Raw genomic sequence first — 27,755 nt, 5'->3', positions numbered from 1 at the left:
AGCACTGAGAGGAATACACAAGTGAAAACATCTATTATATTTTTGCCTTGTAAAACACTGCTGAAAAAGCAGTCTTTTTCTGGGAAAGATTAAAAACACAGTAGCAAAAAAACTTCCAAGTACAAACTACTGGCATATATGAGCTACTAATACTGGCACTATTTTCAGATATCTCCACAGACTCTCTAGGAATGTAGGCTCTCCGARAAAAACGGCAGGTATACAAGGAAATGCCCCCCAGATTATGTTTTCCCTGAATCAAAGGGATAAAACTCATCCTCACACCTTTGTGGAATTTAAAGTGATTCATGTCTTACCCTAGGAGACAYAARCTACYTCTGTAAATTGAGGAGAAAGRCCTGAGGTGCTTGTTTTCTTCTTGYGGGACTTCTAGTAAGAGCTGAGTTACAAAAAGGGAGGTGAGCTGACTCACCCTTTTCCAATTCTGAAGGGATTCTTACGAGAGAGAACAATTCTCTTGGAGAACATACGACCACCCTGCCCCCTAAAAAGACACGTCTTACCCCTCTCCACACTTCGTTTCCTTGGGTGCAAGGTGCTTCCCTGGGGGCTTGCGCTGGGTGCGGAGCAGCGGCACCGCCGCCACCGCGCTGCGTGGCACCGGCAACCCGCAGGAGCGCGGGCGCCAGGCGCCCCGCCCCGCCGGGGTACAGAGGCGCTGCCCGTGGGGCGGAGGCCGGCGGCGGAGACAGCCCAGAGGAAGGGCACCTGTTTGCCCGCCACACCTCTCGCTCGGAGCGCTCCGGTGTTTGGCACGGCGAAGGCCGGCGGGGCGGACCGTTGGGTCCCCTCAGGGGCGGCGGTTGGCGGGCGGCGGTTGCGCGCCCCCTGCGCGCGCCCCGGAGCCCCGCCCCCTGCCGGCGCCCGGCCCCGCCCCCCTCCCCACATCCGGGTTCCTGTCAGCAGCCGCGGCGCCGCCGCCCGCTCCGCGTCTCGGGGAGGCGGCAGCGAAGATGGCGGCGGCGGCGGGCAGAGCCGGCTCCTTCGGCTCCGCTTCGCCCGGGCTCGGCTCCGCTGTCGCTTTTTCTTCTTCCGCTGCTACGGCCACGACGAACAACAACGCGGAGCTGCGGGCGGGCGGCGAGGAGGACGATGGGCAGAACCTCTGGTAACTGCCCGCCCCGCCCCGCGGCCGGGCACTGGGGCGCGCGGCGGCCGTTGCCGCCCTCGGAGCGTTGCCCGTTGCCTCGCGGAGGGGAGGGGAAGGGAAGGGAGGAGGCTGCCCAAGCGCCCCCCGCTCCCGCTGGGGCTTTCAGCCGCTCTCGGTGATGCGGGGGCGAGGGGAGGGCGCCTCCCTCTTGTCAGCTCCTGCCCTGCCCCCGCGGCCCCCTTTCCCCCCGCGGGAGGCGGTGAGCGTGGAGAGGGGGCGGGAGGAAGCCGGACCCCACCGCCGCCGCCCCTCCTTCCCCCCCCATCCCCAGCGCTGTCGTTTCTCCACGCCAGGTCCTGCATCCTCAGCGAGGTGTCCACACGCTCCAGGTCGAAGCTTCCTTCGGGAAAGAACGTCCTCCTGCTGGGTGAGAAAAGCATCCTGAGCCCGTTCTCCTTCCCCTCCTCCCTGGTGCATGCAGGCTTGCTCTCAACCCTCTCTTGGGCATCTGGAGCTTCTTTTGTTTAGTGCCCGAAGGAAGGGAGGGGTTTTGATGGTGGCAAGGTGCTGGGTTAACCCTCTCGCTGCTTCTCCCATGTAAYATTTTTGTTTTGTATTGCATAGGGTATAAGGTTATCCCTGAAATGCTTTAAGTACCTTGCCGTGGCACTCATGCTTCCCACTCTACCTACCCATAGTTTCTTAGGTAAATATGGCTTTGAGAGTTTTTTTTTTTTTTAATTGTCTTTTTGGCTCAATGAGTGTAGGCTCTGGGGTGTGTGAGGTTCCTCCAGCATTTTCTGAGAACTCCCTTGTTCTTGCAACCAGAGGTGCTTGCTGGTCCTTATGGTGTGTCATACAAACACAGAAATTACTTCCCTGGCTCTGGCAGTATGAATGACAGCTGCTGCCTGTTGGCCGGAGGGAGGGGTGTACTGTTGTTGGAGGCGTGTTGGTTGTGTCCTGCCCACATGCGCTGAGCTTGTCAGCAGTAATATCATCAGCAAGTTGTGCAGCAACGGYGGCATCATTTACTGCTGCTGGCTTTCACTGTGTTCTGTTATCTCCACCCAGTGCTTTAGTCCAACCTTGCATTTGGCAAGGATTAGAAGTTACAGAATGGGAATCTGATGGGGGAATAATGAGAACCAGCTATTATTCATAGTGCTGAAAGAAAGAAGAGAAATTATATTAATGTCAAGCAAAATTAAGAACTTTTAGGGTGAGGAGGGAAAATAGGCACTCAGATTTTGGGGGGCTGAAAGACTACTAAATACTAACTATCAGCAGCAAGTAGGCAGTCCAGTAAGTGTGAGTGGATGAATTTATTCACTAGCTGTTTCTTCTCTCCTTTTCCAACCTCCYCATTCCTGAAAAGACCTGTGTATGAGCGCTAGGAAACATGATTGAAACTCAGTAAGATCATGTGGACTCCAGTTTATGCATAATATGATTTGTCTGCTGTATAGTCTTCCTGAAATATCTTGAGGTTTTTCAAGGTTTCCCACACCCCCCCCCATTCTTCTCTGTAATCCTAAAGCAATTACTGTGATCTTTGTCTTCCTGTTAAAGAGTAAGGTGATGGCTTAGAATACAATATGGAAGAGAAAGCATGTAAGGATGATGGGATGGTCCAGAGAACCCCATACAGGACTTGCTACTCCTAATTTGTTGTGTTCTGGATCATGTAATTAAGCAAAAGATCATGAATGGAAGTCCTGTTGATCTTAAAGGAAAATTATTGTGACAACTGGCAGCACTTTAAATGATCCTTTGCAAGTAAACTTGACAACTGTCCTTGCTGAATTTGGAAAATTCTTCTTCAAAGTGTGATCCTTAACAAATAGATCATATTCTTGTTTGTTTCTCTCTAGCACATGGGATACTGGCAATCCTTTATACTCAAGAACTGGAGACTGTGCATCCTTTAGAACCAGAGAGGGGTTATAGGATGTTTTCAAGTGCTAACTTACTTTGTGAAGTTTGATCTGTTATGTATCAACTACTCTTTATGCAGAGCTTATAGATTAATGTAACACTTTAAGAACRGTGTGTGTGCGTGTGTATATGTATTTRCAAGATGCGTGGATTTATAGAATAATTCTTAATTCTTTAAGACTCCTGATTTCTGAAAGGCCACAATCAAAAAATCTTTCACTTGTATTTTTGAAAAAGAGCATCAGATCTGAGGACTGGACAATGAGAACTATGGTTGTGTTCTTTGTGAGAATATTTAACCTGTATATTAAACTTGCATGTTCAGCTGCAGGCCAGGATGCTGTCCCYGAAGCATATTGGCCCTGGCAAGGGWGAGGTCTTGTGTATTCCATATTAGATAGCTTCAGGTTTCTAGTACATGAAGTTCTGTCTCTTCAAAGTTCTCAAGCCATCATGTTTGCAGTTTCTCCATTGTCTCTCATTTCTTCTATTTTTAAGCTTTCTTCCCTTAAATAGCTTTGTACTAGCTTTTGTTGCTAATATGAACTGACTGCTCCTTGTTGTGACTATCTTCAGTTTTGCCATGTCTCAAATACTTTAAAGTGGGGGACATAAAGCTGACCAGAGTCTTGATGCTTTTTACTCATGTATTGATAGGCAAGTTCAAGTATAAACAGTTTATTGGTTAGAAACTCCCAGATGAAGCATTACATATCAATAATGAGTGATGTCTTACTTCTGACACAATGCACCTCCCCCCCTCCCACCCAAACAACCTTTTAGTGTTTCTTTGTTTGCCAGGACAAGTTCTTTAATTTGCCTGCAACATCTAGTTTTTTTCCAAAYGCTGTATATACTTGCGTGCCTAGTTTTTCTGGGAATCAGGTTGTCTGGTTTTCTAATTCTGCCATTTCAGTATTTATTTCTAGCTGTATTAACATCTCATTTTTAAAAACATGGAAAATGGTTCAAGACATTGCAGAAATAACTGAAGGGAACTGTGGTAGGAATAGCTGTAAAAAATCTATTATTTAGAAGCACATGTTTTATCCATGAACACAGTTATAGTTGGCTTTTTGTGAAGCTTCCTTACTCATATTGCCAAATGCTAATCTCTAATCTCTAGATACAATGCAGTGTCTTGCAGAGTGGGGATTAGCGTATAATAATGGTAATTCTGTTCAAAATCGGCCAAAAAAGCATGTATGGCTAAAGTATAGTTGTACTTCTCCAAAAGTGTTTCACTTTGAGAAATGTCTACATGCTTGTTTTCCCATGGAGGCTTTGAACTTTAATTGGCAATGCATGTACTGTAGAAGCATTTCTCTGTTACTGTAGGAACAATGATAAAAATGCAAGTTTTCTTAAATGTTTCTCTATAGCAAGTATGTTCTTATTTCTAAGCAGTTCTGTAAGTGACTGGAGCTGCCTCATTTAGTAAATTATGACAGGAGAAAACATAAGGTATCCCTGCTTCCTTAATCATAAGGAAATTGGTTGTTCTTAGTGTCATTTCTAGCTACTTTCTGCAGATACCAAAGGAATGTGTGTCAGGGAGGAGGGAGGGTCCCTTCTCCTGGACTCCTCTGTTCACTTGTGTARTAAAAGTAACTAACTGATCAGAGGAGATTTTAGTAAACATCAGTACTTTCTGAGTGTGATAAGGGTGATGCTTACAACTGAGAACTCTCTTGTTCATTCCCTTCCCACTGTAATTCTACCTGAACCAGCAAGTACAGTAGAGGGAACAGCTAGGAAGTCACTATTCTAGGTTRTTGTTGTATGGATGAAATTCATAGTGTTGTAGACTATATGAAGTCTTGAATTCAGAGATCCAGACCAATCGCTTATTCAATGAATTGCAGCATGCGTTCAAGCAGTAATGTTCGGAGTCATTCCAGGATGTACAAGAAAACAGGCTCCCTGGCTTGCAAGTGAACTGAATAGCTGCTTTCTGTCTGGCTTTGTGTTTTGTACATTCCTCTGTCTCTGAAGCATAGTACAGTTCTTTGCCTGCAATTCTAATGATGTCAAACCAGTGACACGTACTCCTGACTCGAAGTGTTTGTGTTGCACATTTATGCTTCTACTGAATCATTAGAGTTTTGGTTTTCTGTATTTACCCCATTTAATAGAGGCTTTGAGTGTAGTGGGCAGTGAGAGTGTTCAACTGCCTTGTGTCCACATTTTCTCTTTACCCCAGACATCTCACTTTGCAGGGCCAGGCCTGTTTGTTTGAATCTTGGAGCTCTGCTCCTGTCCAGTGGCTGTCAGGAGGCTTGAGAAGAGGGTTCCACAGTCTACAGCTAATTTACAGGTACACTTTTCTGTGTGTACATGTATTGGGAATGACTATTGTAGAAAATTGATACTTAAGCTGTTTTAATCTGATGCTTTCTTTTGGTGGACCCATGAATGATAGTGAACTTAAACTAAGTTAATACACAATCTTGTGTCATGAGAGTATATCAAATCAACATAAAATTTGCTTGCTTGATTTTAGTGATGAGCACAGATTTCTATTTTTTTCTATTGAAATAGCTGAAAATCTTTCTCTGTGATCACTTCATCTTTATATCTGATGAAATGCTGCTTGTTGATACTATCCTGACTGTTCATCTCAAATGCTTCTTGATTCTCTAACATTGAAGAAATTAAGTCAGAAAGCTTTTTCCTTTTTTTCCCCCCTTCCAAATCTAAACTTGCAACTTCTTCACCATCTACATGCAATAAAATTCTTCCAAGCGTAAACCAGGTTTTATTTCAGTCAACAGAATTATATTATAAAGTGTTAATTGTTTTGCTAGGATGTTGACCTTGAAACAACACTTTTTTTTGTAATACTTTGAAATTCTTATTGCAAGTGAAGGATATGCACTTCATTCAGTCATTGCAGGAATTAATTGCCAATAGATTTATTTCTGTAAAATATAAGGGTTATAGATAACATTCTAATTGCTTGTTTTGCAACTACTTTTTTTTAAATACGCAACTACTTTTTTTTTTAAATACGCAACTACTTTTTTTTTTAAATACGCAACTACTTTTTTTTTTTTTTTAATTCTATGGAGTACTTCTTGATGGTGACCTTCCTGCTGTAATACAATTCCAGAAAGGCAGAAGTAAATGAATGCTGTGTAGTAAGCCCTACTTAGTCAGAACAGCATGGGAAAATCTGATTTTTTTTGAGTTACGTTTAACTTGTCTCTGCTTCACCAGAGGTGCTGCTGATTGCTGGATCTACCTCTAAAATAGTGCCAAAGGTGAGGAACAGTGAAAGGTATTGTTGTGTTTCTGTATTCTGCAGGGAGGTGAGGGGCAGGAGTACAGATCTGAGGGACATCTGAATAGTTGTCTGGGGTTATTCTATTTTGGTAGTGAATCTGGGTGAAACATATTGGATGATTTAATGCTGAGTTAAAGGAGTAAATTTTCATTAGAACTGCACACTGCTTAGATTTGTTGTTGATTTCTCTGCAATGCTTTRCTTTCCTTTCTTCCAAGCCCAAGTAACAGTGTTACTGCTATATCTGGTTTCAAAGTTGGGCCACGTGTTTTTGTGTTACAGGACTTCACTGAAGGCATACTGGWGCAGTTTGTCAAAGATCTACTTTTTATCATGTTATAAAGTAGTAGSGCAATTAAAGTGCTTCCCAATAGTGTTTAATTTTTCCATGTCACCCCAAAAAAAAAATCCCCAAACAGATGATTAATACATGAGGAAAGGTGTATTAAGTGGAGTAAAACTAACTTAGTCAGGAGGAAGAGGATACACAATGCTTGTTTGTTTAACAAGTAAATTCTACTTTAGTGGCTAGTTATTTGATGACTTCATATGACCTACGTATTCTTAACTTGCGTATTATTTTTGAGGGATTCTAGAGAAGAATCTAATCAATGTAATTTTGTTCTTCAGTTTCCTGAAAGCAAACTAAATTTGGCATATTTTGATCTTATTCTGCAAAAGGTATGTTTCAATTAGTACAGTATATATAAAGAAGTCTATTAAGCTGATGTGAATCTGTGAGAAAAGCAGTTATTAGTCTGTGCTTGTGAAAAGTTTTCTATATAGTGCTATWGTACTTGTGCCCTGGATTCTAGTGAGATGATGATTAATGCTACTGTTACAACTCCACTAGTCAATGTATCAAGACATTSCACATAATGAGGAATGAAGATCACTTTGTGATTTTTTGGGGTGTTTCTTTGCCTTGTTTGATAACTGAAGTTCAGRTCTGCTGACTCTATTGGACTTTGTTCTATTATATTTGTGAGGTTGCTTTGTTCTCTAATAAGATAATGGTTTCTTTTTATTATTACTAGAAATATATTAGTGAGTATTTTGAATTGTTATATCCAGGACCTGTCTTTGTTTAGAAAAGTATACAGCTAGTTCACAAACGAGCAGATGTTTTTTTGAGGGGAAGAGGTTAATTAGGACTGTTATCTGTAGTTTTGCTTGACCTTGTTTGAACGTGTTTTGTTTTTCTTTTGTTTTCCTAGAAATGACTTGCATAATTACAGTATCAAACTGGATTTTAAATGACCTGTCATGTGTGTGGGGGCTGCTTTGTTTTGTTTAAACCAACCTCAAAGGCACCCCAGAGGGTTCTAGTCACACACAACATCCATGGCTTTTTCAAACTGTTGTTTAACAAAATCCGAGTCCCTATCGACAGAGGAACAGACAGACAATGCTGACGTAAAAGAAATGTTCACCTCTTGCTGCTTTGGCTTTTTATATTATGTATTTTATAGCGTTTAAACAGACAAGAACAAAGTCAAAGCTACTGTGCAGGTTGTATGTATGATTGTTGCATGTACAGACCTATGTGAGAGCTAGAAGATGTCTTTTAAAAATGTTTTTTTAAAACATGAAAATCTATTTCTGTTTTCATCTTAAAGAAATATGAAAATAGCATGAGTAGTAAATATTCTTAATTTAAAAATCTTTAATTGAAAGTTTAAAGAAGCTGAGCTTTAAGGCCTATATAAAAAAGATAGTTTTTCAATTATGTTCAAAGTAACTTGCATCTCTCTAATCTAGAGTCCAAGTTCTCTTAACTGATTWCATAGTTGATGGTTGACCAGTTTATGTAGGTTCATGGCTTGCCTGTGTTCACAGTAGGCGACTCATTCATCTCACTGCTCATCCTTTCCTTCTATGGGTGCCTGCTCTGCTAATCCTGTATTCTAGAAGAATGCTAAGGTATATCTACTGAGCAGAAAATGAAATGGGTGAGAAGGGAGGAGGCCAGGCAGAGAGGTGTGTTATAGTTTCTTGTATCTCTGTGAGGCCAGGAAATGAGAAGGACTCTGATCAAGCTTCAGTTTGTAGCCAAAATAGCACCTTGGACAGAGAAGCTATGAAAAGTACAAAACTAAACTTAATGAGCGTATCAAAGGAATAAAGTGTAGCTGTATGGGAACAAAAAGTGAATGGCCTTTGTTTAATTGAGTATGAAATTTAATGTTTTGTCTCCAAAATGATGAAATACTGTGCTTAAGCAGATTCTTTTTTTTTGAGTAGTAAATCTTTTTACTGAATGCTACTTTAAAWAGCAGGATGCAAAATCTTGAATTTGCATTGATCTACTTAGAATTGCAGACTAGCATAGCATTATGTCAAGAATTGTGCATCAGAAATGCTTTGCCTTGAGTTTATGYGTAAAAGCTGAGGGGTCAGGCAGTTCAGAGTAAAGAAAAAGCCAAAGAATTTTTCTCTCCTGGAATTCTAGGGGGAAGAGGAGGATGATGAGGACTCTTATGTGCATGAGGCTCTCTTTTATGTATTCTTTTAGCAGAGCTTTGGGAGGGAAAAGTGATTTTCTGGATCACAGTGTTCCTTTTTTGTTTGAAATAAACAGTAGGCAAAAGCAGTASTTAAGAGATATCCACAGACAACATGAAAGTTAAATATGCTTKAATATCTTGGGGTTCATCACTTCAGATGCCCTGTGCATATATGTTTGATTATATTATATCAAATATATAATTTGATACATTCAAAACATGTTGGCTTTTCCAGTGCTTAACTACCTAAAATCTTCAAAATAAAAAACAGAATAATAAGGATGCAAATATCTGATTTGTAGCTGTCAAAGGGTATGTGCAACATGGTGAAAACTGTAAATTAAAAAAAAAGAGGGAGGGGAGAAGAGGTAGATGGACTTTCAAGTCTTAGGGTGGTCTTTTGTCCAAAGACACAACCAGCTATTTGTCACTTCTTATGATGAATGTTTCTTCCTAATTTGAAGTGATAGAGGTTCTAGTTCATAACTGTGGTTACATATTCCTGCTCTAATTTTCATATTCTCCACAACTTAAACCAAATACTCTTTGTCCGCTTAGAGTAAGATACCATTCATACATGTTTAAAGGCTGCTGTTTATTCTCTAGGTTTTATTACTTATACTAAACTAACAATTCTGTGTCAAGAATTCTGTATCAGAAATGCTWTGCTTGAGTTTATGCATAAAAGCTGACGATTAATTTGGTTGTCAGACAGTTAGGGGTAAAGAAACGGCCAAGGGATATTTTTATTCCTGTGTCTCTGGGATTTCTATCCCAATGTCTCTTTTATCTAGACTTTATGTAACTTATTTACTTCGCTTATTTTAAAATGAGTTTTCCGAAGTCAGTATGGTATTTCAGCTGAGACTTAATTGGTGAAAAGGAGGAAGTCCTTATGTCATGTATGCAATGCTTCTGTTTTTACTTTGTCATCTGTTTCCATAATACCATCCTACTGGCTCCAATTTGGCTTGTGAATCTTTTGATAACTGGAACTCCTGTGAAATAGAGCACATCTGGCTAGGCAGCTGTCTTGTGCCCTTGCAGGTGAGTAGTCCTATTCATAGACTACACAGGTCAATGCTTGCTTGTTTTGGACCATTTGTCAATAGCAGTCTTCACAGAGCTTTTAACTTCTCTGCTATCATCTGCAAACTTTACTATTCCCCATTCATTTATCTGAGTTATTAATGAAAATGATACTGAACCCTAGAAAATCCCATTAATGGATTATTCTGACTTTTTAATGAATGATGACTATTCTTTGAGAGTAGTAACTCGTTATAACACRTGTCAGAGATCCACCTATCTGATCTTGGCATTTTGAATGGATGGATATTTGCTAAGGAGAAGGTAGTAGAGTTCTGTTCGTARGGGAGATCAAAATTAATTCCATGACAGAAAGCTGACTACTGTGTRCATATGGACCAAAGGTACTAACTTAATATCAAATAAACTTGTTTTATGCTATACTGGTAATACTTCTTTCTATGTGGGCTCTGAAGATAATTACTGGAAGACTTTATAAGTAAAATAGGATTCCARCTGTCATTTTGTCTTGAGAAATTACCATAGCAGCACTGAACTTCAGTTTACTTTAGGCTTCTGAAAGTAAGGGGGAAAAAAATCACACAACATGCAGCCATGATAAGGGGCTTGTTGGATGTGTATGTCAAGCTTGTCTATGTTGTGCTGCATGGATCCTTTTGAACAATAAAGTTGCATAGATATTAKCATTAGTTTTCAGTTTAGACTGCTTACATGTACCTTATGGAAAGTTCTAAACGTGACAAAATCRGAGATGTCTCCTACCTAAGTTGCAGCTGCCTTTGTTAGGACCTGGAAGATGCATTTTGCAGATGCTAAACTTTCCCAATGTAACAAGCTGTAATCCTTATTACTACCTATGTGAACAAACTAGTACATGGCCAGAGGTTGGCTTTGTTGAGAAACTGGGAAAGCTGTTAAGTGCAACTCCTCTTTTAAAAAAGAATAACAAGTTTTGTGTTGTCTTACCTTTTCTGCTAGTACAAATGAATTGAAGTTGCCTCTTCAAAAATAATAGGATGAATCATACAGAAAATGTTGGCAAAAGTAATAGCAATTCCAGCAGTGTAACATACCAGTGCAGCTGCTCTTAGTAAAGTCTCTATGTTTATTTGTAGATGACAAATTTTAGGAAGCCTGGATAAGTACTTTAATGGGGGTAGGGGAGGTATTGTAATTCATCTATAGTGGAAGAGCTTGAATTCTTAACCACTTTGGTGGAACTTCTATTTAAAAGAGAACGTTCTCAGAGGAAGAAAATCTTGGTGTACGAATGAAAAACAGTCCTCTTTTCTAATGTGTACTTAAAATCACCTATAATCAGATGCATYTAGATTTAATAAAATTAAGGACCTAGAAAATGCTGAGTGTTGAACAGTAAATAATAAAACTTCTTAACTTCTGTATACTTAACTGGATCTTAAATGTCAGTTGCAGTCTTATTTGTCAGGGATTTTTGTTCTGTTTTTGTTTTTTAACACCTTTTCATTCTATTGAGTGAAATCCTCTGTGCTACTCACAGTAATAGTCTTCTTTCTGTTATSTTCCAGGATATTAATCAAAGCTGAACCTAAATTCAAACTCTAAATTGGAGACTTCATGCAGTAATTTTGGGAATGTGTTGAGTACATAAAATTATGTGACTGTATCTGCAGTCTTTCTAATGTAGCCRTGATCTTATCTAGAAGATCGTGATCATCACCTATTACAGGAAAAACTACATTAAGTGTATCAGTGAAAATGACTGTCCTTGAACTCCCCTCCCCCACTATACATAGTCAAACAAGTGTTTATACTTTCCCTGTGCAAGAGAGGCTTTGGAAAAAAATGTTTTTTGACATGAAATTGGACAGGCACTTCACACAAAACTGATTTTATCCTWAACTTTATAACCTGAGAATGATTTCGAAGAACTAACTATCAGTCTTAACTGATATGTGCCCATCTTTTCTTGCCCTYCCCAACATACAAATTAATGGCAAAACATTGCCTAATGTCCAAATTCAGCTTGATTACTCCTGTAAACTATAAAATGGCATAGGAAGTTCTCCAGCTCCAGGACATACGCCTAGAAATAGAAATTCTTCTTGAAGAGTCTCTGGCAGTAGTTGAGCTAACTGATTACACTACTAATGCTATGAGGTTCGCTAGTTATCCAGACTCCTTTTGGAGTGGGGGGGATAGGCGGGATGAATGGATCTGGATTGTAGGTTTACCATTTTATGTGTACCCCACAAATYTGGGTCAGAATGTAAAACAATGGCTTGCTGTTTGCCTGATCTTTTTAAAGCTTCTTTAAAGTTGTAGAAGAGAAAAGATTCATAGAAACTAACCTTTACAAGAGTGAGGAAATGATGTGTGTTACTTGGCCTAGCATTCCATGCCATTTGATATGAGAGTTTTAAATAGTATTCTTCTGATTGTACAATGAGTTTATCATGACTTGAACTCCATTTTAGAATTTTGTTACCRTTTCTGTTGTAGGCAAAAGACTAAAATTTTGTGAAATGCTTAACTACTTCTTGGGATATCTTTTAAGCATGTATAAGAACCTTTCTTGCATTCATAACTACTTAGAAATACAATTTGAAGAGGAGGCATGTGTTTTGAACAAATAAATGAGTTGGGCAAAGCCCTCTATATTTCGTGACTAATAAACTCAGTCACCCTGTTAGTACACTGCTCCCTTCTTGTCCTAAGTGGGTTTTAGTATATAACTTTGATTAAAGATTGAGTGATATTTAACTTTCTGTCTCTCCAGGTGAAGATGGAGCAGGTAAAACTAGCTTAATAGGAAAAATTCAAGGAATAGAAGAATACAAAAAAGGAAGAGGAATGGAGTATTTGTATTTAAATGTGCATGATGAAGATCGAGATGGTAAGTTTGTAGTTGCAGTAATATTTTAAAGCAGTTTGAAAGTAATAGTTCAGTAGCGTGATATTTAGAATGAGTGTGATATCTTACTTTCTAGATTACTTGCAGGAATTCAGCTTAGTCTATGAAAGATTTGTCATGAGGAGGTCTTTAGGTTTCTCATTCTAATCAACCTTTAGTAGATATCATGAATAACCACTGAAGTGATAGAGGAGGTGAGAAGCCAGTGAATAGGTTGAAAAAAAACAGAAAAACAATCTTAGCTGCGCCATTCTAAATTGATGCTTGACAGAARTACCTTTGTTAAGCCTAAAGGAAAATATATCTAGGCTCTTATCTGGTATCTCCGTWACTATAGTAAGTATTTATCTTAGTGGGCATACAGAGGAACCTTTGTCTTGGTGAAAGCAGGGAGAATGTGCAACACTACATGTAAGGGACTGATGGGTTGGAAAACATACAGTGGTAAAAGAGATAAAGGGCAGAAGAGGTGAAACAGAATTTGAAGGAGAAGCTGTTGTTTTGCTGGCTTGAATTGGCTCATAGCTACAAGGTTAAAAGATGTTTAAGATCCAGACTCAAAATACCTGTGTGATGGAATGTGTAGCTGATGCTTGTATATAGGGGACAGGGGAAGAGTATGACCAGGCACTGTAGAGGTACAATGAATTATCTAGAGGCAATGCTTAGAGGGAATAGGGTGTGAATAAGGACATACTGGGAGCTGGGGGGGGGGGAAATGAGATTTCTTGTCCACTTTAAAAGAACAAATATAGGTAAAAGGACAAGCAGAAGAGGACAGCCTTTCCTGATGCTATTTTTTTTTTGTTTTTGTTTTTCTTTCCCCTGCCCAAAATCATCTGCTTTCCTGACTTCTATGTTTTTTGGTCTTGAAGATGACTTGACAGAGTTAACAGGACTGGGGTTTTTGTTTTAAATGTGTTCCCCAGCACTCTTGCAATAAGCTTAAAAAACCCCAAGCCCCTAATCTGAAGGCAGCTTGTCATTCACAATGGAAGTGTCTCTGAATATATGAATACGGTGTTTTGTGGGGAGAAACAGTGGAGCAGTCTAGCTGCATGGTGGTTGGGTTTCTTTTTCAGATTGGAAGGACTAGCCATGAGTAACTTTTTTGCCTGATAACTTTCCATCTAAGCTATTAAATTTTGATACAAAAATATGCAATTCTACACAAGTTTTCTGAAGGGCCAGGATGCACACTGTTCTTTAAGGGGAATATAGGCTTATCGTGTTGGAGTTTTGCAGGGGAAATAGCCATCCTTGAGGGTTGAGCAGCTCTAGAACTGAGAAGAGATGGTTGAATTTGCTTAATTTCCCTCTGTACCACCCCGTTACCCTCAAGGGGCATTTTTAGGGAGGGGGAGAGGAATMTCCCTCTCTAAAATGAAGAAGATAACATTCAGTATTTCCAAAATCTGTATTTTGATGTTTGCTTTCAGATAATGTGTTTAAGATCTTCAGTTATCAGCCATTAATCTAAGTTCTTTAAATTTCAGGGCTTGGGAGAGGAAGAAGGGGGTTTCCACAAACTGCAATTTGCTGTCTTGTTATGTATCTGTTCATTTAACTTATAATRACATGTCGTCTTGTATTTTACATGTTTAGTAAAGATTTAATATGTTATGTAGYGCACAATTTTGAATAAGGCTCCTTTTCTCATTTCATTGTAGATCAAACAAGATGTAATGTATGGATCTTGGATGGTGACCTGTATCATAAAGGTCTTCTTAAATTTGCAATGGAGGCAAGCTCTCTAAAGGACACTTTGGTTATGCTGGTAGTAGATATGTCTAGGCCTTGGACTGCACTGGATTCTTTACAAAAATGGGCAAGTGTTGTAAGAGAGCATATTGACAAGTTAAAAATTCCTCCTGAAGAAATGAAAGAAATGGAACAAAAGTGTGAGTATTCTGCAAATAGGTAGGAACCTGCTGAAACCAAATATGCTTAAGGCTTTCYGCACCATTTAACCTCTCCATTGCAGTCTCTTTCATGCTTTGGAAATGTGATTTAAAACTGAGTGTTGGAGATATCCCAGTCATTTTTCAGATAAGTCTCAAGTACTTACATGAACTTAAAGATGTGGTAGCTCTGGGTTAATTTTGGACAGCCATTTTTTTCCCTGGGGGTACTAATCTCAGTCATAACATCAGTCTCTTCCATTTGCCTCCCCTTGAATTATTTCAAGAAAGAGTGTTTGGGAAGGCTGTGTTTCTAGATCAAATAGCATGATTTAACTTTGTTTATAAGGCTGAAGTTGCTCTTGAACTGGGACATTTTTAAGCAACTCACTGCCAAATTGCTGAATAGCTTTGTCAGAAATGCAAGTTGTAGCTGTGATTAAAATAGCCCATATGGTATTAGTTGTAGATACTCTGGAATTTTTTTTTCCTGTTTTTTGTGGCTGTTCTTTTAAGATGGATCTTTGTAAGGGGAGTCTTATCCTTGAGGATCTTACCTTCCTCTAGAATAACTTGCTTAGGAGAGCAGCAGCTTTGGGTTCTCTGTGTGTGTGTCTGTGGTCTTCTCCCCACCCCCACCCCCCATCTTAAAACATACACCCACACCCAAAACCAATTTCAGGATATGATTTTACTGAATGGAAGTATGGAAGTACCAAGGAAGCAATTTCTTTGTTATCAAGTCATGTTTAGCTGTTACTTTAGTGCCTTTGCTGACTGAATGAATAGRATAGTGAGATTCTAGAAAATCCGTAAAACTCAAATGATAGATTAAGACAAGAGTAACAGCTACTCAAAGGTTTAATCTACCATCTTGAGCTCTTTTGTCATCTAGCCTAATTCCTACGGATACTGGTGGTCCGTGTGGGAGTTATAATAGAAGCCCTGGATACAATCCGGATACAAGTTGGAAGAAGTTTTTGTTCTGGATCTCCTATGGTGTGGCTCCATGCATGGCTACGCTAACAGCAGCTTGCGACTGCCAAAAGGGGAGAGAAATCTTGCTCGCYTGACTTAGGCTGCATGGTCCTGCTCTATCCTTTTGTCAGCCTCAGTSCTCGTGAGAGGCTCCTGTGAGCTGACTGAACTTGCTAACAAGTTTGAAATCTATGAAAGATTTGTGGATGTGGTTTTCTGGAGGTGTTTTTCTGGGTTTACCTTCCAGTTCTAGCAACTTAACTCCACTCAAAGACAGACCCTGTGAGGACTGAAACTGGCACGGGGGAAGTGTTAGGGGAGGAACAGCAGCTGTTCCTGGGGGATAGGATCGATCTTCCTATTTTTGAATTCTGCTGTATCTCATGGCCTGCTCACTTCCATTGTGCCTCTAGGAAGACCTGAAATTGATGTAGTCTATTACAGCTGAAAGACTCTGGAATACAGTCTTYGGGGTCAGGTTTAGCTCAGTCGGTTAGAGCGTGGTGCTGCTAATGCCAAGGTCGTAGGTTCAGTCCCTGTATGGGGCTGTGCTGAGGGTTGGACTAGATGATCTCCAGAGGTCCCTTCCAGCCTTACCATTCTATGATTCTTCCTCCTTTTTTCTTCTTTCCCTATTTGTAGGAAAAACTGTTATAGACATGCAGTGGCAATTTTGGGACTCCACTGGAGTATTTTGTGTGGGTTTTTTTTTTTTTTTTTTTTTTAAGTAGTATGTGACTATCCTAGAACAGATAGGATGCTCTGGGGGAAAGCCTCCCTTGCATGGCTAGCATACCTCTGTGAGAATTCTGCAGTTAATTTTATCAATTTAGGAGGCTTTCAGAGGGTTCATGAACTGACTGTTGAGGTAGAGATGCTAATCTGTATTTAAATAAARTTTTCTGTTGTTGTAAACTCTGAAATCTGTACAGAAGTTGAATAATCTTGGCCTAATAACCCTTTTTCTTCAGGTTGTTGAAATAGRTCTTTCCCTGTTGATTCAGCTAGTGCTTTTCTAGATGTGAGCTCAAAGGCCTCCAATCAGTTCAGAGAAGGAAGGGAAGCATTAACACAGATCAGAAAAAGCAATGAGAATGTACTGAAGRAATTAGCCACTAGTGTGCGCAATTCAGCTAAATTGTTTTGCTGCCTGAGTTTTTAGCTGAATCAGKCTGTGCTACTCATGGGAAAAATAATCAGTGGTGTTCTCAGATCAGATGTTGATTCTGCTGTGTGGGACAGGAAATGTGAGTGGAAAGGCATTTGATGCATACTGCTGCGTCTTTGACTGCAGGAATAGTATATGACCATGTAATTAGAGGCTTGGGTATATGCATTGGAACCTAACAAGAGTTACACTTGTAGCCTTATCTTTGTTTCTAATTCTTGTTGTATTTTAACTTACTCTTGCTAAATTTTAAAGTAATATCTGATCTATTGTAAAAGCACACCTAATATTAAATATGGTGTTTAATAATATGTTTATATGCTAAAATAATAGAGGTTACCATTTGCTTACCACTGCGTAACAGATATGCTGTTGCTGCTGAAAGCTATTAAATAACACTTGTATATTCTGTATTTCTTTGTTACTACTGTAGATTCATTGTACAGAGGGAAAGGGAAGTGTAGACACAGGGGTTTTTTAGGTCAAACTGGTGTAAGGTAGCAGCCGAGCACTCTGTGAAGCTTGCTTCTGTTTATTCTAACAACCTGTTCCATTAATTGTACCAAGAAGAACACAAGAAAATTGATTTTCTTTAGGAGACATATAAAGTAATAATAGCTGATAGCAACTGCCTAGTTGTTCTACAATGATTAAAATGCAATTGGGTTAACATCCTTACATTGACCCTCTTTTCCTCTGATCATGTACCTGCTGACAAAGATCTTAGATTTATGAGCTCTCTCTTGTGCTGCACAAAACAAACAGGCAGCATTCAAGGCATATTCAATTCTTTTCAACATAAAGAAGCAGAAGTACAATACAATAAACAGTACTAGAGATCAATGGCAGTGGAAATCATTGTTGAAATAATATAGTAGCTGCTCTTTTAATACAACTTTTTTTACTTTCAGTGGTAAGAGACTTCCAGGAATATATAGAACCAGGCGAGGATTTTCCAGCTTCTCCACAGAGAAGAAATACTTCATTACAGGAAGACAAAGATGACAGTGTGATTTTACCCCTGGGTGCAGATACACTAACATGTAACTTAGGCATTCCAGTAGTAGTAGTTTGTACAAAGGTTTGTTTCATGTTTTAGGGTTTTTTTGTATATTTTGTTTAAGGAACTCTGTCAATTGTGGATTTGGGGTGGGAAGCAGGTGGTTCTTAAGTCATTCTGAATACCTTGGATAAAAATTCTTAAGTGTTCAGTGTTAAAGTTTGCCTATCTTCTGAAAACCCTACTTGTGTATTAATTTGGAGTAGTTTTTCCTGCAGTCATAGCAATTTGCAGGGAATTGAGGAATACCTCAGACCTAGTTTTGCTCACAGAAGTGAGCTAGTCAGTAAGTAACTAGATATGCCTTAGTCTGCTAAATCTTCTTTTTCCACATCCAGTATTTTGGATTTTACTTTTTAAATATTTCTGATCTTTCTCTGAAGATGACTATATTTGAGGGTTCTGATTAGTAAAATGTTTCTCTACTAACTTTCCTTAATTCTTAGGATGCTTCTATGATCTATTTTGATTTGTTAGATATGTAACAGTATTCCTGGCCCAAAGAAAAAGTGGTGTAGTTCCCTTGTGAATCTCTCTTTCTGGCTCTTCGGTTCGCTTGGGCATCAAGCATACTGCATCTGCAGCCTTTGCTGGCCCACAGTGAAAGAATGAAGCCTCTTGACACAAGTGCTGTTTCTTTACTGCAAGACTAACCCTCTCATTTGCTACACTCAAGCACTTCTACTCTCACTTGCTGGCCTTCTATCCCTCTTGCCCTATTGTGTGCACCTTCCCCCACCATTTTTTGCTGCTTCTGCATTTCTTGCTTTTGGCTTTCTTTGCAAAGGGCTAGGTAGTCACTGGCCAAAAAGACTGTCCTATAATACCACAGTTTGCAGAAGCATCATGCAGAGAATGCTGTTCTCGTTCAATATGTCAATCTTCAACAGAGACTTTGGGTTATCTCATAGTGTGGGGGGAAGGGCGTAAGGGGAAGACAGAGAAGTGAATAAAATTGCAATCAATTTAATTCCCACTTTAATGCTGACCACAGTATACGTATATCAAGCTATATATTAGTTTGAGTTACTTGTTCAGTTTTACTTCTAAACTCTCTCAGCAGATTTTTATTCTGTCCTTTTCCCCCCTTCTTCCCTTCCCCCAGTTGTAAACAGGAGGTGTAGCAGCACTGCTGCTTCAGTGATAACTGAAAGCTAATTTTGTTTGACTTGACAGTGTGATGCTATCAGTGTTCTGGAAAAAGAGCATGACTACAGGGATGAACACTTCGACTTCATTCAGTCACATATCCGACGGTTTTGCTTACAATGTATCCTTTAACACTTCATAAGGATAATAAAGACATTAATGCAGAGATTTAGTTATGACCAGTTTAAAGGGATATTTGTACCAAAGTACGCTAAATTCCTTCACTGTATTAGGAAGTCTGGTTCAGTTACCCTCTGCAGACAATGTTGAATGTAACTTTTCCTTTTTTCCTTTTGAGTGCTATTAACTCTTTGATGGAGCTGCAAGTCTTAACATGTGCCCTTACAATCAATTTCTTTACTTTTTTTTTATTTCCGTATTAAGAGGCAATTCCCAAATCAGCAAGGCTTAGCTAAAGTTTTCTGAAATAGTAACAACAGGACAACTTACTTAACTATGATCATGCTTCAGATAAATGTAAGGTATGTTATTTTTTTCAACCTGAATACTTAGTCTCTCTTCAGTAAGAATTCCGCAAGATAATGCGATGAAGGAAGGAAGTACAAATTGCTGTGGGAAAGACCCACTGGCTTTTCTTTGCTTGGGTAGAGACAGTGTGCATAGCTGACATAGTGCTATTGTTCCTAAATTTCCTTGTTTAAGGAAGCATGCAATAAACAGCTTAATACTTAACTAGAAAAGCTAAGATCTAGAGTTTAGATGCCAGTAGGATGTCTACATTGTGCAACCATCATTTATGCTGTGGGAAAGGGGATCTTAAATATCATTGCAAAGACAATAGTTGACAAATAAAAAGTTAGCTCAAGAACCTGAGGCCTCAGTTTAGTTCTGAGGTGGCGCTTCCTTCAAAAACCTTCAAACTCCTCATTTTTCAAAATGAAATGATGGGTGATTATTATAAGGTTTGCCAAGCAGAGAAAGAATAGGGAAGACTAACAAGAATTACTCACAGGTAGCAGTATACCCAGTACACAAATTGGAGTTACTCAAATCGTTGCTGAATGTGAATCATACCCTGTTAGATAACTTTTCTCTTTCTGAATTTGAATTGCATATATAGAAATAAGTTAGTGTTTTTGGCATATTATAATCTCCGGTAGATACTATTTTAAACTTCCCTGGTTGCTTCTATTAAGCTTTTGCATAAGCAGTATTATTTTGATATTGACCCATGTCAGAGTAGCAAGCACTCTCTTGGTCTTCTAGTAACTTGAACTGATACGCAATACAACTGGTTTACCTTCATTTGATAATAAAGGAGGTTGCCGTGTAATGTGTATGAGCTTGCTACTCTAATTTAAATACTGAGGAGAGGAAGCAAGAGCCTGTTTGGYATTTTTAAAGTTACTAGTGTTAATGCTGGAGTATCTGTATGACATCTCTATCTAGTCCTGCAAGACGGGATAATGATAAGAGATAGGAATACTTCATGAAACCTTTCAGACAATAAAAGCAGAACAGTTTTGAAGACATAAGGTACATTATGAAGACATAAGACATTGGTACTGCGTACTTTGAAACAGAGCAGCCTGTAGAAGCAAAAGATGAGTTGACCTAAAATAAATCCCGGAAAAAAAATAAGCTATGGAATAACTTGCTTCAAAATTAAGTTTTAGAAGTTTTTTGACCTAATTCACTTTGTGTTCTCTCTTTAAGTTTTATAAAGTTGATATCCTTTAAAATAAGCAGAGAAAAAGGGGGGGGGGGGCATTCTACTATCTCTTACTAACCACAAAACTGAGTTTTCTTTAACAAGTTTATTCAGATGGGGCAGCACTAATTTACACTTCAGTAAAGGAAAACAAAAACATTGATTTAGTATATAAATATATAGTCCAGAAATTATATGGATTTCCTTTCAATGTTCCAGCTGTTGTTGTGGAAAAAGATGCAGTATTTATGTAAGTTATCTAAGTACTTATAACTAAGTACTAAGTATACTAAGTGTTTACTAAGTATATATGGCTACACAGTGTACTTGTGTAAGACTAAACAGCATAGAGGCCATTTTTTGTTTACACTTGTTAAAGTTCAATGTAACATCCTCATGAGGAACAGACTCGGGGTTTGGTGAGTGCCAGTGGATCAAGATTGCAAATACTCACTACCATAAAGAGAAATGTTAAACCAGAAGACATTTCTCTTCTATATCACAGGGAACAACCCGCAATCTCTAACTAGCTATGCTAGTCAAAAACCAGCTTGCATGGAAGAAGGAAAGTTATTACGGCTTTCCTGGCTTTCAGCTCCGTGCAAATTGGGATTGCTCACAAGGATAACCTGAAGTACAAATAGAATTTAAAGCCAAATGATTCTCTATATAGTCCTGCAGGTTGGGATAATGACAAGAAGATAGGAATATTGCATGAGAACTTTCAGACACTAAAAGTGGAAGACAGTTTTGAAGATATCATAACAAAGCCACCAGTGAGGAAGGTAAATTGACATGTTTTAAAATAAAAGTAATTTTGCTTATGTTTTGGCATTCAACATTTTTATTTACCTGTCAGTTTTTGGAGTGCTTTATGTCTTTGCTTCCCATTTATCACAACTTTGTGTGTTTTGCTTATTTTGTCTTCTCCAATTTCTTCTTAAATTACCAGAAAATCATTGTGTGTATTTGTGTTCTGTATAGCTTTTCTTCASCTTACACAGTGTCATCTTCTGGCACTATTACAATGTTCAAGACTATAAATGCACTTGTTTTTATCTTAATGCATACTCAGTATAGAAAAGTCCAAGTGTCATTTAACTGTTGGTCATGGGTGATCTGGTCTTTTTAAGAACACTTCCTTATGCTCTGAATTATGAATAACTTCATGATTTTTCCTTATTTTTAAATACTCTGTTATGGAAACACAAAGCTTGAGACAGTGTAAAAGTAGGCATGTTAAAACAGGTTCTACGTGCATTCAGCGTATTCTCTTTCATACTTGTAAAAGACTCACAGAACTACCTGAAAACATATGCGGGGTTGTTGAATAAAGTGACAGCAGCAATGGAGCCATGTGTGGAAAAGTTATTGAAGGAAAATATCTGTAGTTTTTGAATTTGGGACTGACTTGTAATTTTCAATTTGAGAAAAMCAATACTATGTCCTTTCTGTAGCCCTTTTAGGGAGAAATAAAAACTAAAGTAGTATACAAAATTCTAAGGTGCCAAGGAAAATGCAACTAACTTTTTTTACATGCTTAAGCTTCAGGCCTGGATTATAAATTTTTATATTGATATTTCCACTTACTGTGGCAAGACTTGTTAGTTTGTTTTGTAGTGGGCTTACTTGGAAGAGAGTGTGTGTGATTTGATACACAGAACTGGAATCCAAAATGTCTGACAGTTAATGTACCAGTATAATGATGCAGGTGAAGAATCACTTTTGCCATAGTTACCCATAAAATAATACCTACCAAGCATAGGCTAAGCTAAGCTCAGAGACATATAAGCATGCTGCAATGGAGTGAGTGCGTGTGTGTGTGTCTATGAAAAGAGACTTAAATTTATATCAGATGCTTTAAATGCCTGTTAAACTAAGTATTTCCTACAGCTCCTGAGACCCTTTGAATATGCCTTGTAACCGCTCACTTCATTCCTTTTTTTTTTTTTTTTTAATTTATATTTAATGGGTCTTTCCACAAGGACATTTAGAACCTTAAATCAACCAGGTAGAAGGATTTAATGATCATTCTAGTTAGTTAGAAATTAAGACTTAAATGGAGTCCTAATGTAGCAGTCTTAAAAATGCAGGAAATACATAAAATACTATGTTGRCTGCAGACAACAGTTGTTTCATTATTGAATGCCTTAGTCGTATTTATCAAGAGATATAAAAGGCAAATGCTTTTTTTTAAAGTCAAAACAATGTTAATGTTTTTATATTGCAGTTTGTTCATGAAAAAGAAATTGTAGCAGAAGATGACCAAGTGTTTCTTATGAAGCAGCAGGTAATTTTCTGTGCATAGAAACAAAACAAGCAGCCGCTATTTCACTTAACAAGTCTTGTTTAAAGAATGTAAAAACCAAATTTGTACTATCTAACTATTTTTTTATTTACTTCTGCAGTCACAGTTGGCGAAACAACCACCTACTGCTGCAGGAAGGCCAGTGGTTAGTAATAAGAATTTTAAATCTCATCACATGAAAATGATTCATTTTCATATGTTTGTTTCGGGTTTTTTTTWAATTTTATTTTTATTTATTTGTTTATTTATTTTAAACCAAGTCTGCATCTTACACTGCTCTGAAATGATGATACTTCTTCCCAGCTAGGCATAACTGCTTATATTGGCATTAATGGCTAAATGTCATGCTTTACTTCCCATACGCTAGAATGAATCTAAGCATCTAGCTAACTACTCCTTCTGTCCCAAACGTGTGTCAGGGAGCTGACGTGTGTCAGCTGAATTGCCCTGGTCAGTTGTATGTCCTAAATCAGGCAGTGCTGCTCTAAGAATATTAGACTCCAGCATAAAATTGAGCTCAAATGAAAAGCATGGCATCAGCTACATTTAAATAATGTATTTAAAATATAAATTAAATAACTAAAAAGTAACACGAGTTTAATGGGGAGCATGTGATCTTACAAAGGTGGCTTTTTCTTTTTTGATGATTTGCGATTTTGCAGAAACATGACTTATCTTTGAAGTAGTAAGTAATGCTTTTCTCACAGTTTGCTTTTAATCCTTTCCACGATGCTAGTGGTATGTATTTTCTTTCTAAGACACTTGATGTAGTTCCTCTGATCCAGTCCGTGCAGTTTTCATTACAATCAGAGGCACTACTGAGCAACAGAAGGTATTTTCAAGTTTCTCACAGAGGTGAAATGAAAAGCTTCAGCAGTGCTTTGGCTGTTGGGCTAAAGTCAACATTTGTAATGTTGTGCAAGTGAAATCCATGGGAAAAATCCATATACAATCAGTAAAATCAGTCTTGCATCATTTCAATTGCATGGGATGCTACATTATCATAAACAGATTGAACTGTGAGAAGCAAAATGCTTCATTTCATGTGCTCTTACGTAGCATGATTTTAATTCTATAGAAGTTTGACTACTTCAATTTTGGGGGTCTTGTTTTTTCCTTTTGCATAGGATGCCTCACCAAGAGTTCCTGGAGGGTCTCCTAGGACACCAAATAGATCTGTAACATCAAATGTTGCCAGTGTTACACCTATCCCTACTGGGTCCAAAAAAATTGATCCCAATATGAAAGGTACTTTTTCTTGTAAGGGGACAAATACAGTTGGGAAGTAAAATAGCTGCTTTTGCCTGCTTGCTTTAATATGCTTACTTAGATTAACTGACACATAAGGCCAGTATATATTTCAAAAGTGTGTTGTGGTTTTTAATCTCCTCTTATAGCTGGAGCTACTAGTGAAGGAGTCCTGGCTAACTTCTTCAATAGTCTGCTGAGTAAAAAAACTGGTTCCCCTGGTGGCCCTGGTGGTGTTGGCAGCAGTCCTGGAGGAGGTGGCACTGGAGGTGCTGGCAGCAATTTACCACCGTCAGCAAAAAAGTCAGGTATGACTAACGATTAAAAAGTCAATTCATAACTTGAGTGATACATCATTTCTATTAATACAGATTATCAGCAGTGTGAATATATTTAATTGGTTGTCTTATTGGATAYGGGTTTTGCTTGTTTTTGTTTTCACAATGTTATTAGTTCTGCCTTTCTTGTGGCTCTCAGAGGATTAAAGAAAACCTTTTATATGGCTGTTCAAGTTGGAATTGTGTCTATGTGATTTCCCCTTTTTCTTTTTTCCTGTCTCGCCATGCCCATTAATGACTTACAGTATAGGCCATTTTTTTACTAGTCAGATACATTGGGACTTGAAATGAAGTTGATTTTTTTTTTTATTGTATTTTTAGCGATATTGTCAGTGTTAAGATTTTTTTTTATTATTTGTTAGTGATCTAACTATGGGATAAAAGATTTGATTGACTTTGACAGCAAGTAAAACTACTTACATATTTTTCTATTGATAGCTTTTTTTTTTTATGTTATATCATTAGTATTCACTATTCATCTGAAATGTGTAATAGTGACTGCTTTAAAGCTAAATGCAAGACTCTTCTGGGCTTCTCATTATTTTGGAGCAAAATATTTCTACTTTAAGAACATATATCCTGAACATGTATACTGACACTGCTCCCACCTTCAAGAGTAATGCTGCATTTAAGTGGGAATGGTTGTCTCACTTGTACTTGATGTTAGTGTTTACTTTCATATAAAAAAGAAGAAACGCTTGGTTTCCCACTAACATTTTGTGTATACTAACACTTGAATCTTTTTTTTTTTTTTTTTTTTTTTTTTTTTTTTTTTTTTTTTTTTTTTTTTGCAAAGCTCAGCTGGCTGAACAAAGTATGCAAGTACTTCCTAACCTGCTGCAGGCAAATTCAGCAGGACTAGGTTGAATAGCTTACAGAGACTGTTTGAATGAATGTAGCTGATTCAGCGTGAGATGGAGAGAGTAGCTGCTGAAAAATCTTGTGGGGAGTGGCCTTGGTTTGGGGGATGCCAGTGAAATGGAGATAGAACTCTGGAAGAGTGGTTGTATCCAGGGCCATGGCAGAAATTTTAAGAACAGAATTAATATTAAGGAGGAAAATGCCTTCAGAATTTTCCCTATTCTGCAACAAGAATTAGGGTAAGGCCAGTTTAATGTGGCAGAGGACTAGCCTTTCAATGAATTGTTGTAAATCAAAGAAAGTTTGTCTTATGTGGGCTTAACACCTTCCTCAGTACTATTGTACTTAGTGACTATAAAACTCACTTATCTGAAAATTGGCTGTTAAGACAATGGTTTGAGATTTCAGAATTATTTTCCTTGTGGCAATTATGGGAAATTTCTGTGCTTATAAGCTGTAATCTTAACTGGTTTTGCTTCTGATATGATGCTAGCCACTTTTAAATGATCTGAAGAACAGCACAGTACATTCAGCTGTATGGGTGGTTCCCAGTAGCTGTACCTTCAGAAAGGCTGTAGTGGACCTTGCTAAAACTACCCAGGTGTCAAAATTTTCCTTTATAGCCTGGAAAAAAAAGTACATGCTTATAATGCTTGTAATAGTGTATACCTTGAAGTCTTGTGCTGTCTTCTTCTGCATCTTCTTCTCCATTCCTGTGACAGAACATGTGTTTGTAGAAGAGGATAGAAACCCTGACTGGGGAATAAGAGTTCAAAGTTTCCTAGTGGAAAAAACAGTGTGTTTAAACTTGAATCAGGTCACAGCATGACTGCATAAATGCTTGTGCCATTCCAAGTTGGTGAGGAAGTAAGTGTATGAGAAGAGAAAGGGATATGCCACCTCTGTGTGTGTGTGCACATGCACAGGCAGTGATGTCAGCTTTATGCTGACCAGCAATATGTGAAACTGATTCTCAAGGTTTAGTGTCACCTGATTTAGGTTCAGAATTACTTTAAAACACAGCTGGTACAGGAAACTCTGTAGAAATATTCAAAACTGCTAACCTTTACTGTGCTTTTCTGTATGAAGAACCAATATAAGGCATAAAAATGTACTGACAACTAATATATGATCAGGGAAATTGCTTTGAGAAATCTGAAACATGCCAGAATGTGTTTTGGTATCTCTTCCCTTTTGCTTGCTATTGTTATTTCATACAGTGAAGACATACTTAAAAAGTAAAATATCAATGTTTAGGATTTGTCTAAAGCAAAAGCGGTTTTTATTTTTGTCTTGTCTTTTGTAGGCCAGAAGCCAGTTTTAACAGATGTTCAGGCAGAACTGGACAGAATTTCACGAAAACCTGAAATGGTCTCTCCTACAACACCTACATCTCCTGCAGAAGGTGAAGCATCTTGAAGACACCAAATAAAACCAATTATTCAGTTTTCTGGGATAAATTCAAACTCGCCTCTGCCTCTTCCTTCAGTGACTGGAACTAAAGAGCTGAAACTTTTTTCTTTTTTTTTTCTGGAGAACACCAACAGTTGATGTCTGTCTTTCACATGCATTGCCCAGCTTTACAAAAAGGAACTGTACAGATGGAAAACAGTATCACACCATGTAGGACTACTGTTCACAGGCAACAATAGTAAATTAACTTCTTTCTGGGTTTTGTTGAAAATTCAGTTTAATTCTGTAAATTTGCAAATGTGTCCACTTTTTCTGAAGTTAGAGGTTGCTTAGATTGGGAAAAATGATACACACCACAGGCACTTAATTTATATTGACCTCCTGACGTGTTAGTCAAGTTCAATACCATCTTAAATAGTAGCTCTCGTCTTTAGAGGCTAATCTATGAGTTTTATGGAAGAAAAAATGATAAATTGCACAAAACTGTAACAACAACAATAAACTCCAAATATATTTGAACACTTCATCTGGAATATGTTTGCAACTCTGTTTCATCTCCCCTGAGATTTTTTTACTGCAAAAAAAAAAAAAAAAAAAAAAATTCAAAAACTTGATTCTAGATGCAAGACCTGAAATTAGTGGCCAACTTGATTTTCCCTCCCTTGATTTAATTTCAGACACTGAATAAAAGATGTATAAATAAAAAGCAGAGGTTAAATGTATAGATTATCAGTATCCAGATTTGTCTATATATATGGCTCAGCCTTAATGTCCTCCTTTTTTTTGTTTCCCATACTAGTTGTTTTAAAATTGGTCATCAAAACTGTAATTGGTTAATAAAGTATTCTCTGCATTCAAATTTAAATCACTTTCA

At 38.3% G+C, this 27,755-nt stretch overlaps 1 protein-coding gene across 4 annotated transcripts; it reads left to right on the top strand.

Annotated features, from left to right (window-relative positions):
- The first annotated feature begins 908 nt into the window (after positions 1-908).
- On the top strand, positions 909-27,755 carry DYNC1LI1 (dynein cytoplasmic 1 light intermediate chain 1). Of its 4 annotated transcripts, none has more exons than XM_085311807.1 (13): positions 909-1,129; positions 1,465-1,538; positions 12,651-12,767; positions 14,456-14,686; positions 17,744-17,913; positions 19,069-19,162; positions 20,828-20,963; positions 21,387-21,498; positions 22,944-23,003; positions 23,122-23,166; positions 24,149-24,269; positions 24,419-24,577; positions 25,404-25,855. In XM_085311807.1, the coding sequence occupies exons 1-13, from the start codon at positions 975-977 to the stop codon at positions 25,472-25,474; spliced, it is 1,545 nt and encodes a 514-aa protein (XP_085167933.1). In that variant the 5' UTR covers positions 909-974; the 3' UTR covers positions 25,475-25,855. The 4 variants fall into 4 exon arrangements, with proteins under 4 accessions (XP_085167933.1, XP_085167932.1, XP_085167935.1 ...); XM_085311806.1 differs by lacking the exon at positions 25,404-25,855 and adding an exon at positions 26,775-27,755 and having other exon boundaries at positions 910-1,129; XM_085311809.1 differs by lacking the exons at positions 909-1,129; positions 25,404-25,855 and adding exons at positions 5,269-5,366; positions 26,775-27,755.

Source organism: Rhea americana, unplaced genomic scaffold (genome assembly GCF_003343005.1).
Source record: "Rhea americana isolate MKP2758 unplaced genomic scaffold, rheAme1 scaffold_35, whole genome shotgun sequence".
NCBI lineage: Eukaryota > Metazoa > Chordata > Aves > Rheiformes > Rheidae > Rhea > Rhea americana.
This window is presented reverse-complemented; position numbering and strand designations above follow the sequence as displayed.

Excerpts from the sequence above, each read along its gene's own strand:
- DYNC1LI1 (XM_085311806.1), top strand. The coding sequence starts at position 975 with ATGGCGGCGGCGGCGGGCAGAGCCGGCTCCTTCGGCTCCGCTTCGCCC. Across the intron at positions 17,914-19,068 it reads TAGTAGTAGTTTGTACAAAG|TGTGATGCTATCAGTGTTCT; the intron begins GTTTGTTTCATG and ends TTGACTTGACAG. Across the intron at positions 23,004-23,121 it reads TGTTTCTTATGAAGCAGCAG|TCACAGTTGGCGAAACAACC; the intron begins GTAATTTTCTGT and ends TTACTTCTGCAG.